General features: G+C 39.6%; 1 protein-coding gene across 1 annotated transcript in view; it reads right to left on the reverse strand.

The window, feature by feature from the left end:
• The window catches only part of ccny (cyclin Y), a 36,075-nt gene that overhangs the window by 17,082 nt on the left and 5,639 nt on the right, over positions 1-13,354 (reverse strand). Inside the window, exon 2 of the mRNA XM_051066660.1 lies at positions 553-627. Within this exon, the coding sequence (XP_050922617.1) occupies positions 553-627 (75 nt within the window). The remainder of the gene's footprint in view (positions 1-552; positions 628-13,354) is intronic.

Below are 13,354 nucleotides of genomic sequence, written 5' to 3' on the forward strand. Positions count from 1 at the left end.
TTTTAAATTGCAGGCTTAAGACAGAGTACATATACTGGTCATAGCCATGAGATGACTGTAGGAATTTATTCAGCAAAAGAGGGCCAACAGAAACAGGTGTGAGTGACCAATCATTAATCTACTGCTAAATGCAGATTTTTCCTTATGGGCATTATAGCCATATTAAATTCTTATTTCTGATGTGCTTCTAAGTGTGTTCCTTGTTGCAGAACATACAGGCAAGTATTAGACGGATGTCTGTGGTTATTTTATTTATGGTCAATGTGGGTGTTCAAAAAAGACATGACAACAACGCAGGACATGTCTGCACTTTGCATTATACCACACACACCTGGTATGAGCAGGTCATACCGTACGTTTGTACTGTTTGACTCTTTTACTCAGTCACCAAAATACCACATTTAATGTGGTATTGTAGCCCTTCTCTGCTGTGGTGTGATACCACTTATGGCAATTTCACAGGGACTTTCCAAAAAAATAGGACTACATTCATCATACTGATCATACTACAAAAATGCATTTGCTGTGCCAACAGAATAGAGCAGAACTCACCATCAGTTTGTGACTTGCTAAGGAAGATGGTACTGGCCCGGGGATGATCTGAGGGATTATACTCCATGGGAAGATCTAAAAAAAAAAAAAAAAGAGGAAAAAGAAAACTTAAGTCTCACAGCCAGTTCTAAAATTACAGATTCATTCCAAACTGATCTGTATACAGCATTCTGTGTAAACTTGGACGACCAAGGCATACTGCTACAAAACCCATTTCATTGCATACTGTTTGTCTAACAGCTGAACTATTTTATGGTCTTTCTAATCATTGTTCAGCAGCAGATGTGTGGTGCTGTACTGCTGAAAGTTCTAGAACACCAACAACTAAAAATGACTGCTGTCAGGAAAAAAGACTATCATTTAAGTTGGTGCATATCTTAAGATTACTTCAGACAGAATTACATTCAACAGAATATAATCATCAGATCAGGATGTTTCACCAGTATAAGTAAAAAAAACACTGAGGACTGAAACCTTTCACTTCGAGGTTAAAAATGTGGGATTGGCTTTAGGGGTAAACCATCTGTCTTGTAATGGACTGAGCTGAACGGAAAAACAATCAGCCAACAGTTTGCTGCACCAGCGCCGTGTAAACAGTGTAAATTTTGTTTGTAAAGTGATGTGCTGAACAAACACAGTAGAAAGATATAGATTTGTTCACTGTCACTGTCTAGGATCAACCATACCGCCAAGGATCATCCACCAGATCAGACAGTGGCTGCTGACAGAAATTGCAATAAATCACAAGCAAAAGACCTTCGAGCAGTGGATAACTGGTGACCTCTGACAACAGCTGTCTTCTGACTGTAACACTGTCGCAGCAGGTAGTTCTGTGCCACCAGGTACTCGTGAACACAGGGTGTCTGCAAATTGAATTTAGGATTTTCAGACTTTTTAAAGCGGGTTGAAATGTAATAAATGATTGTCCTGATAACAGAATTGCACATGAAAATAAACAGTAGTTTTTATTGTAAAATTACTAAACTTTACAAAGAGGAGTTGGGATTTAGTGGGTTTTTGTTCTGTACTCTGCTGCCTGCAGACATCATGTTCATATCTGTGGTTAGTAAAACAGAGAACCACTATTGTTTCAACAGTGGATTGATATTATACCTCCTAGGCTGCTTGAATTTTATGGTGGCCATGTGAGTTGATTTAATATCCTGAGAAACCTTAAATGAAACATTTGTTGACATAAGGTTATGGTTATTATCCTGTTCTGGTCTGGGTTAAGCATTAACTTCTAAAATCTCAGTACCACCTAGGAGAAAAACGAATTATATTACACAGATGTAACATTACAATCACAAAGCCAATCATCTAAGCCTGGGAAGAAAGTAAATGTCAATGTACACAATCAGTGTGGGATGGTGACCCTCTCAGCAGCTTCCTAGTATCCTGGATGATGTCAGTGAAACCGGAAGGGTCAGAAAGGACCAACACCCAGATAAACTAACTGAGAGAAACAGATGCTGTGAGACACAGAGACAGAAGAAAAGAGACAGACTGATAATGAGAAAGAAAAGGGCAAAGAGGGCAAAAGAGCAGAAAATGAAGTGATGAGAGTGACAAGCTTTGAAACGTGATTGACAGGGAGAGAGAAGACACCAGTGGCAGCCAGAAGAGAAGAGGAAAGAAAGGAAATGATAAAAGAAAATGAAGACGGGAGGGGAAGCGAGAAGGAGAGGATATGAGAAAAGAAAATTGGAGATGAGAGCAAAGGTTAGAGAGAAACTGGGGGGAATGAGAGTCTCTCTCAGTGCACTACAGGTTATGCATACAAGCCATTGCTATTGTGTCCAAACTCTTTTGAACTACTGTCTTTTTGTGTTGGAGAGCCACTTGAAGAGCCTCAAAGGACACTAACGCACACACACACACAGCCATACACTGCCGTGATGTGGGAGGAAGTGACACACGGTGCTGAATAAAAGATTGGTGTGTGGGAACAAGCAAAGAGCAGTGAAGGAGAACTGAAGGTGGGTTAATGATGCTACACACACTGCTCGACTGTTTGTGATGTGTACACACTCAAATCAGTGTGCTCATACAAAACATCTGTTGCAAATAACTGCTGAGGGCTGAAAGTGTGTTTTGTGTGATATGAAATTCCTACTTCAAAAATGCACTGAAATAGAAAAAATAAGTCATTTAGAAAGAATTCACTGCTTCCTTAATTCCTGATGATGTAATGTTTTTTAAGACAGGAAGCTGTCAGTCTATGGACCCAGGGTGTGTCCCTCACCATGGCTGGTGTTAGTGACCTATGATGTGGTTCCACCCTCCCCAGTTTTCTCTCCCTTTCTCCAACCTGGGGTAGACGAAAGCACCCGACTTCCTGCATTTCAGGAAGCAGAAAGGAAATGAAGTAGGGGGTGGCTGTTACACATTGTTAGGGAGGTAGGCTAAACAAAGAGTGGAGGGAATAGGTCAGCATGTGGATTTAAGATGGATATGTCTAAACTTCCACCACTTCCATTCCTACAGAAACCCAGCAGAATACACCTATAATATGGAAAGACAAAGGACAAATTCCAAATAAGAAGGACACTAAAGTAGCCACAGTTCATTGCTCTTCTTCCCATTGTTTCCTTCTGATAAATGAATGCACTTCTGCTCGTTTCCCCCATTCAGGCTAAAGGCCCATTCCAGTGTTCCATTCCAACCAATGGAAATCCATCATCTGGGCATTGTCTTGTTAGCTACTGCACAATCATACTATAATAAACAGAGAGTAGGTTTACGTGATATGATGAATTTATCAACTGTCACAGATTATCCTGCACCATTTTTACCAAGGTCCATTTAATATTTCTGGTTGTATTAAGCCATTGTGATCAATGTTACAAATCAATCTGATGAAGTACTTTGATTTGTCAGGTGTGTAATTTGCTGAATGAAACAAAAACAGTACATTTCCTCCAGTTATTTTATGCATCAACAGTTTATTTGTTTACCGAAATTTACTACACAACCATTTATATAACATAACTTCATCTAAGACTGAGTTAGTTTAATTCATTTTTCCTCTTCCATGGTGTTATAGTTAGCAGTTACACTGGCCGCCAGTGCTTGCAGCACAGATATTCTTTTTTTGTGCAAGGAGATACCATAATATTCTCAATGTACAATAATCTACTTTTTGAAAATCATACAGAATCATAAAAAGATAAGCAATTAATTCATAGTATTTATTGTTGGTATTTATTTACCCTGTATCCCTACAGTTTATTTTTATTCAGGGTCAAGGTGTATCATTTATCATCACTGGCATCTGTGGACAGTGTTTAAATTGTCTTACTATTTAAAAACAACAACAACAACAACAAAGTTTAGCAAATCAGAATTTGAGGTGGCACCTGTGCCTCACTTTGAACCACAAAAACCCTGAAACATGAACCTCAACCAGCTACAACCACCTGTATATGAAACCAATGCCTTTTATACTGACGTAGACACTGTAAACAGTATTATCTGTATTAGTGCGGTTAGCAGTTAGCTGGCACACTGCCTTCCTGCGCTCAGAGACTATCATGAGGGTGGCTACGGGTTGCAACATCAGTCCAGACAGGAAGGCCTTTTGCTGGTTTTTGGCTGCCCTGCTGAGGTGCCAGCCTGAGGGGATCCAGATGGCACAGCACGCCACTGCCCGGCTGTCAACAGCATGCTATCAAACAGTACACCCACATGCTTAAGATAAGAAGCACACAGCACATCTTGTAAGTCTTTGAGAAAAGAGCACAAGATGTAGCTAGTGCTTGAGAATAGATAAGTTTAAAGGAATGCCATGTTGCATCAAATCAGACTGTTTTGTCTGCTTTGACCCCTGGTATGTGATTTGGTATTGTACCAAATGGTTCCTATTGAGAAGTCAGTATATAGGGCAAAGCAAAGCTGTTTGTACATAACGTATCTAAGAACAGCATGTTGTTGTGTGGATTTGTTTTAAACTGTTTACACTCTTGCCCCACTTGGCTGTGTTTCACTCCATCTCAGTCTCACCTTGAATCTCATCCATCTGCTTTCTGGTGTAAAACAGACAGTAGAGTGCAGTTTTGAGCAGCAAAGCAAAACAGTTTTAATCTGATAATTATTACAGTGCAAACTTTATGACCTCTGCAATATTTGATATTGTGAGCTGGCCCTGATAATGCTGTGTAAGTATGTGTGTGTCTCTTAATAGGAAAAAGAAGGAAAGAGGACACATCCATTAACATGCACAGTGGGCGTTGTTTGTGAATAAGGTACAGGCAGTGAATGTGCGACAGAGGGCAGATCTTGACAGTTAAGTGGCTTTTGCCTTGGACAACAAAACACTTTGCAGAGCACAGAGGTGGTATGGACTGTAAAATATCACTGTGACATTAACCCTGCACCTCTGTGAGAGTATGTTATCTGTGTTGTGGCATTTACCACTGTATCACTTTATGATACAGCTGCCATGTTTTCATTTGAACAGTGTGTGTGATAAGAAAGAGTAGGCCACACTCAGCTCACATTCCAGTGTTAGACGATGGTTACAGAATTCCTCTCAGTATTAGTAAGTTAGAAATCAAAATAAGCTACCTTTTTATTACCTAAATCTGCACCACACACTAAAAATGAGGCATTTAAATTGCTGGTTTAATTTACTGTTACATTATTTGTGGACACAGAATTTACAGAAACCAGTGTTCTAAAATCCAAAGAGAGACGTGGTTAATGGCTGTTAGAGAGACTAAAAGAATGGGAAACCAAATGAATGAAAGACTAATGCTTAATGGCTCATCTACCTTTTAGCTTTCTCTACACCCAACACACGCAGACACACACACACACACACACACACACACAATGGAACAATCCTCAGCAGTACCATCACAACTCTTCCTAGAGGCTTAAACAACCCTGAGCTTGTATCATTGATCACAGACGTCTGCCAAACTCAGTGCAGTGATGCAGACTCATAAGCGGAAAAGAGCTGAGCTTTTATTATGGAAAAGCCAACAGGGACTGAGCTGGGAGCAGAAAAATTTCACATGGACTCCACAGAAACACACAATGTGTTTGTTAGTGTTCTCTACATTTTGAAATTTTTGTTTGAGCCAGTCAGGAGGCAGTGAAAATCACTGGTGAGCACGGTAAAAATACCACAGACTGGAGAGGAAAGAGAACAAGTGCCAGTCAAGTTGGGACTGATTTTAAAAAGTCCCCTTCCACTTTCACATTTGGTCTGTTCAAGAGTGGGAAATCAGGCCTTTCCTGATTTCTTCATGCTTGAATACTAACATTATTCAAACATTACGCTCTATCCTCAGTACATACTGTGTATCCTACCAAGATAAGAGTCTACAGCCATGCCACTGGCTCTGTGAAGCTGTATTTAGGTACAGTGGTATTTTGAGCGAAATGCTAATGTCAGCATGCTAACATGCTCACCGTTACAATGCATTACAAAGATTCAAGTACTGGGCAAATTAAAATGTTCATCTGATGACAGAGCTAAAGCTGTTATAATTCATACAGATGGGGAAAAATGCTTTTACCAAATTTCATGTTCAAGAGGAAAAGTCAAAGTACTTGTACAAAATTCCCTGTCAATCCATCTTGTAGTTGTTGAGATATAGTCTGGACCAAACTGGTGGACCAAATGGCTGGTGCTCAGTCAAGTCCACTAGCATTGCTAAAAAAGTTGTGTCACTGTGTATTTGCAAAAAATTTCGATCCAAATTATTTATCATTATATTATTATTATTAATTTTAAAAAAGAAATCAACAGTGAGTAACAGTTTTCAGAAATCTTTACCATCTCCCACTGGCTTGTACATAATGTATGTGTACAAAAATAACTGAATGGGAGGTCAAAGTTTTATGGATACACACACCACACCTCCTGTCTATCTGCACAGCCATGTCCTGTTCTGAGAAGGGAAGACATCCTGGTCTCACAGAAGGAAAGACCTTTTGGGGAGCTACAATAAAATTAAAGTTGTTGGAGGACTACATTAAAACACCCACCCAGTCCCAAATTCCTACAATCCATCACCATGATTTGTTACAATGGCATTTCCTGGCAGTGTACCTGGCCATGTATACTGATGTGTCGGATGTGGAGCACTGCTGTTGATTACTTTTACACTTGACAGATGGCTGTAATTAGGTGAGGCTGAAACGAAACAGCACAGGGGAGGAATGAGGAGTAAGGAAAGGAAAAGTGTTCACAAAGAAAACAAAAAGCACCATAAATACAGCACAGTACAGAAGGTATGTATTCTGTATAACCTTCTCAACGCATGCTCGGAAGCTATGTTGATATGCCAAGGGGATAAAAGAAGCAGCATGATGTTGCAAGGAGAGATTGAAATTTAAAAAAATAAAGATGTTGCAAAGGGAAGGAGAGAGTGGCTACACTCAAAATTTGTATTGACATTTCATTTAACGAGGCCAGTAAGTCATTTTTTTTTTAGTTTTAAGTAATGGCAAGTGCACCATCAGCTATTATACCTCCATCTGTTTATTGTTTATTATATAAAGATAACCCCACTATCCTACCCTTATTGAGACACTGAGCAAGAAAAAGAGAGAGCAAGAGTGAGACACAGAAGCAGCTGAGGGATGTTAGGGGTTGAAGAGTCCATGGGCAGGGAGAGGGCTCATTTACTCTGCACCCTGATGAGAGCCATAGACCCACCCTCCCTCTTTCTCTCTCCTCCCATCCCTGCATCCTCTGCTCACTGTAACTAGGCAACGCTGGCTTGAAACGATTCAGATGGTAGAGGCAAACCCATCAAAGGCAAAGACAGACAGCCTGGCCCGCTGTCTTTTTCTTCCTTTCTATGGCTCTATCTCTCTTCCTCTGCCACCTGCTTGTACACTACACTGTAGTGACACTGTATAACACAGAACAGAGTAAAGAAAACACTGACTGATTTCTTACATCGTGTACATACCTTCACACATTACCCTGCTGATGGATACAGGAAGTCCTGCTTCTTATGGAGGGTGGACGACAGGGAGTAAAAAAATGTGCCACAGTGCACATGTTGGAAAGTGTTTGCAGAGACACAATAAATACTACAATAAATATTCTTCTTAAAATTTGAATCAAACAGACCATCTGAAAACCATCTGGAATGTAAGTGTTTTCAACTCATCACACAACAAAGACAAACTGCTGTCTGGAGAGATACTTCAGGGAAAATCTGCCTGTGAAAATGGCGAGTTTAACTTTTGCCCTGCTCTGGGGTCAGGGACTGTGTTGACACTTTGTATGTACACAGAGCTAGCAGTAAAGAAGCACCCCAGGTGAGGGGACAAAGATAAACAAGCAAGCCCTACTTCCAATATACTGAGAAATGTCACAACTATAATTATTCCATCTGTGCACTGATACACATGCACTCACACAGACATAAACTCACAGAGCACAGGTGCAGCTGTGGCAAAGCACTGTCATGGCATCCATCAGTATACACACACTGGGTGATTATGGAGCAATAATGGTACAAAGGGGCAGCTGAGTGGACAGGCACCAGGGTCAGTGCTGACACACAGGTAGGAGATGGCCAATTAAGGGCAACAGAATTGGAGGGATTATAAATAAAGAAATGAGGTGGGTACACATGAGTGATGGTCTCAAAATAAATATTATGTGACTGTCACAGAGAAATCAAGAGTTCCTGCAGATCATCTGCTTTTATATCTGCTCCATTCCTAGCGTCAGGGGAAATGTGAAGATAACAAAGATGCATGTTTTAAAATATCTGGTATAATTCAATGCATAGCACAGTACAAAATAATTAAACAGGGAAATTACCACTATTCAGCAGCTAGTAAATAGTAGCCAATCACTTTGCACATCTTACAACTGTATGTTCTCACTTTCATTCTCAAGATCAGTTGAATCTAGATGCTTCTATTCCAGTAATGAAATAATAATAAATAATTATGAAAACTGTTCAAATGTGGTGCATTAGCCTGCCACCACCCTATGCTCCTCTCACAGCTCCTTTTTGAATACCTCTTTCTCTCTCTCTCTCTCTCTCTCTGTGGGGTTCATCCGGTGTCAAGCTGTGAAAGGAGCCGAGGATGACAGGAAGGCCATCTGTGCCAAGCTCTGTCATACTCTGTCTGTGTTTACATTTCCTCACAACACATACACACATGTAAATGTTGGCATGATTAGAAGAACTGAAAATCAATGGCCCATCAAAAATCTATGGCCCAGGCATGTTGTTAATCTCAACTTTTCTAACACAAACTCTACTACTAAACTCTACACCACTAAAAGAAGAATGTTACTGTATGATTTCAAGGATTATGATTTTTTGATTTAAAGTACAATGAAAAAACAACATATTTCATCCATTTCTCTTGATGTGGAAAGTGACAGATGGCACATTATCTGTGACATAATCACACAGAACCAATCCATTGCGATGAACCACTGTGTCCAGTCAAGCTATTTGTTGTTGACTGTATTGGCTGTCGGGTATTGCTGAGCCATACTGGCAGTCCAGGTCCACTTCCAACAGCCAGTGAGTAGCATGTAATTAATACCTCCACACCTGTTCACTAAATCACCACCAGTGGTCCAGTGGTCCCATCTGATAGCTGTATGTTTAGTTAGCTGGCTAAATTAGCCCTGACTCCACTAGAGTCACCATAAACAACAAGGCTTCACTCACTACTTTTCCTTGCTACATCAGAGTGAACCATTCAAACAGAAGTTTATCTATAAGGGGAGAACAATATATGGTTGTAATTAAAGTATATAATATATAAATATGTAATATGAAAACTGTTGCCAGTATAGATTATAGTCAATAGGCGGATGAAAACACCCCCTGATACAGACAGCTGGGTAGTTATGCTTGTTTCACAATTATCAACAGCATAATCAGTTACAGTTTCTTAAAAAGTTCATGTTTAATATGAAATTTCATTAAAATAGGCTATACAGTGTAGCCCCTGCAGACGGTCTCTGTTGTTAATAAACTTACACCATGGGTTACAGTTTACTGGTTAAGCAAGAGGTCATATTTCTAAGGAAAAACTGTAAGCTACTTAATTCAAGCATTGCATTTTCTACAGAAAGTCCTGACAGCTGTAGCTGTGGAGCTGATGTCATGTCATGAGAATGGATGCGTGAATCTGAATTTCCACCTCCCTCTGATTCTTCTTGACAGTATGGAACTCTAATTTTGGAAAAACTACAGCAGACAATTTCCTTTTTTCTTCAACTTAAGAGTTAAGAGATCATTTCATTGATAATTTCTGGAGACACAGGCAGTATTCTGAAATAATTCTAATCATGCTACTGTGATCTAGATAGTCTGTGTGATTTAAAGAGATTACTGATCGATCTTGTTGCTGTTCACTGACATCATAAATCTTAAAGGTCATAAACTTATCTGAGTTTATTTTCTAAGATAAGCTGAGGGATTTTATGCTCTACTACTGGTGGAGAAAAGTTCCCCACCTCTTACCATAATAAAACCTTATCAAAACCTCTGAGTCTTATCTAAATGTATCACATTAGCAACTTTAAAAAAAATGGTGTTATTAATTTCTAAAGAGTTAAAAAAATCATAGGATTGATAAAGAAATTTTAACTTGATTTATGATCATTGTTACCCCTACTAAGCCCAACACAACCACTCCAGTACTGTTTGGTTCACTGGAGCACTTCAGGGGTTACGTGACTTGTTCAAGGGCATTTCAACTTTGACTAACAAGGCAGGTAAAAACACCGCTTAATTATCAAACAGGAGGCTTTTGGTCAGAAAAACATTTCTGTGCCATTTAGGCAATGTGTGGAGGACATACTATAATGTTATCTGTTAGCTTCAGTTAATCGTTTCAATCTGAAACTTGATTCAAACATGTTTCTCAAGGACTTCAGGCAAGGCCTGGACTAATCCTTGTCTCTTTCACTTGGTCAGAATAGAGTGTGAGGTAATAAATGCAAATCTCTACTTTAAGTCCTATTCTGCAGAGCTCAGGAAGGTCAAACATGGTCACAAAGACTAACCCTGTAAACCTCATCTGTCTGTAGAATTTGGGTGTCTCTGTCCTCTGTGCTCAAAGAGAGACAAAATAGTCTCTCCCAGTTTGCAGCACAAATTTGCCAGTAATGCAAGTGGCGTGCTGACAGCTGTGCCCAAATGATCTCTTGAGCTCCCAAACACCACATCTAATTGCCATCGAGTCCTGTTCCAAAGCGTGCACGTAGTTGAAAGCACCACTTCAGCAAGCAAATAGACAGATTGCATTATGTAAGCTGATTTCTGATTATACCATTCAAGAGCACTGATGGGAATCTACTTAGACTCTCAAACATGGACATTCAATGATTTTTTTTTCTTCTGGCTTACAAGAAACACACACTCTTGACAAGTTGGATTTAGGGGGATACACTCCTAACAAAATGAAGACTTGGATCACAAAGACTATTGGCATTCCCACGCTTCACTACACAGCCATCTTGCAAAGGCCTGAGTTTAACACTTTGACAGCACAAAACCTAAACAAACATAAAGGTTAAGCAATTTCATTGCACAAATCCCTGAGATTTCTCTCAAGCAGTGTCAACAGCTCTGGACAAAATATTCAGTAACGCTATGAAGGGAAACCCTTTCTCAAACACCCCTTAGTCCCAGAGGAGTATCAGGGCTGACTTCAAACGCACCTATTAATAGCTCTGTGTGGACATGGCTGGACCTCAACTAACAAGTCCTCTGCCCTCCATATACATATCCAGCATTTACTTCTGTCATAATGTCATAATCTCTGTCAATGTTTAATCATTTTGAAGTGTCTTTTTCACGTTTATTAAAATGCTTTTGTGAAATTTTGTAAAAGGCTTTCCATGTGTAGATAGCATAATGCAAAGCCAAGTCCAAGGAAAAAGAGTGAAAATTCAAGGTTTTCACACATTGGTAGCATTATTATGCAAATATAGACTGTTAACTGACTGAATATAACTCAAGTGATCAGCCATAGTGACAACTACACCCTATGCCCCACTCATCCTCACTATACTCTCCACAAGGAAGATCAATTTGAAATTATCTAATACAACTCCAATTTCATACAATTCCATACCTAAGACTGGGTATAGAAGTTTGGCTCGTGCTACAACTCAATAATACTTGACATATTTCCACACACGACACGGTCTCTTATTTTAATGACTTTTCTCAATCAGTGATCCAGAGACTTCCTCCCTTCTCTTTATCAGAACTGGCAGAAGACCATTACAATGGGAATTTCTGAGGAGACAGGGGCACCATGAGTGAACGTAGGTAATTTGCAGGCAGTAGATGCATCTTCCTTTGCGTAGGCTGAGTAAAGCCAAATGAGACACCAGAATGAGATTGTCACAGGCAATTGCATTTTCATTAACACTCTGTGAACCAGTTCATTTGTTTTTTAAATGGAAACTGTTCCCTCTGAGATGATTTGTTATTCCTTCAGGGAAATGGCTGGCATTTATGAGAATAAATGAGAAGTGGTAAAGAAGATGAATAGTTTTTATGAGGCAGAAATTGTGAATCGCTTAAGACAACATGATTCAGAATCTTGCAACCAATCACAACCACTTCTGCTATTTGCTTGTTGATGTAGCACTTATGCTCAATAGTCCCACACATGACCCATACCCATCATTCCATCATTCTAAAAACTACCAACATGTTGCATTTGACCAAGGCACTTAAACCACAGTTACTCCAGCAGTAATGCTGAGTACTGTGGCTGCACAGGTCACCTGCCACATGTCAACATGTGTTTGAAGTTTCTGAATATGAAGCAGTTTGGCTGTCAAGCAGGGCTTTCCATGTCTTCAACCCACAATCCCTGGATAAACAAATATTCACACACACATGCCAAGATATGCCAACGCAATGAATGAAGTGTAACTGCACTGACTGTAATTCACTTAAGTGCAGTTGGAGGAGAATAAATACTAGAAGAAATTGTGTGGAGTCTATGGTAATAGATTGTGTTGTCAGCAGACCAGAGAAACATCTAAGACTCAGCAAAAACATTTTAGCTGTAGTACAGACAAATCAATATTGATGGCAAGCTATTGGCAGAAATTGTCTTTAAAAAGCAGCCAACCATTATTTTTACTGCCAATATTTGACACACCTGGCATTTTTCTTCACAAGTATGCTTAATATAACTGTCACATTAACTGTAAATTTAGAAACCAAATACAAGTACCATGCTCTTTTATTTTATAAACCATTCATTAAATAGGTTTGAAAAGCTTAAACATTGTGTATGCATCTGTAATAAAATTCAATATGCATTAAGGATGCACTACTGTGACTGAGTCAGCAATGTCAGCATCAGCACAGATATAATGTCAGACTAGTGCATCCCTAACATGCCCAAAAAGTGTGGCAGTTCCAGACCAGAGGACTCTGAGGAACAGACTGACTCCATTTGAATTCCAGCAAAAAAAGGGGGAGTTTCACAGACACGTCACTAAATACAAGATACTTTTTCACTCTTGTAGGTGCTACTGCTTTTACTCTGCCCAGGAACATGGACATGTCTGCCCTCACCATGGCTCCAGTTATTCTGTTATATAATGTAATGTGTAGTATTTATCCACTTATCCTGACACTGTGTCATGTAATTCCACTTGAGTCGAAATGTCTTACATTTACTAGAGGAGCGTGTATAAGCATGCTGTTTTTAGTATGGTAGGAGAGGGTGACAGTGATACAGACAGTAATAGCAACAGCACTGGTGAAATTGTGTTGAAAAGAGCAAGTCAGACAAAATTAGACAAAGTGAGAATCACACCCCA

The sequence above is a fragment of the Lates calcarifer genome, linkage group LG24 (genome assembly GCF_001640805.2).
Source record: "Lates calcarifer isolate ASB-BC8 linkage group LG24, TLL_Latcal_v3, whole genome shotgun sequence".
In the NCBI taxonomy this organism is placed as follows: Eukaryota; Metazoa; Chordata; class Actinopteri; family Centropomidae; genus Lates; species Lates calcarifer.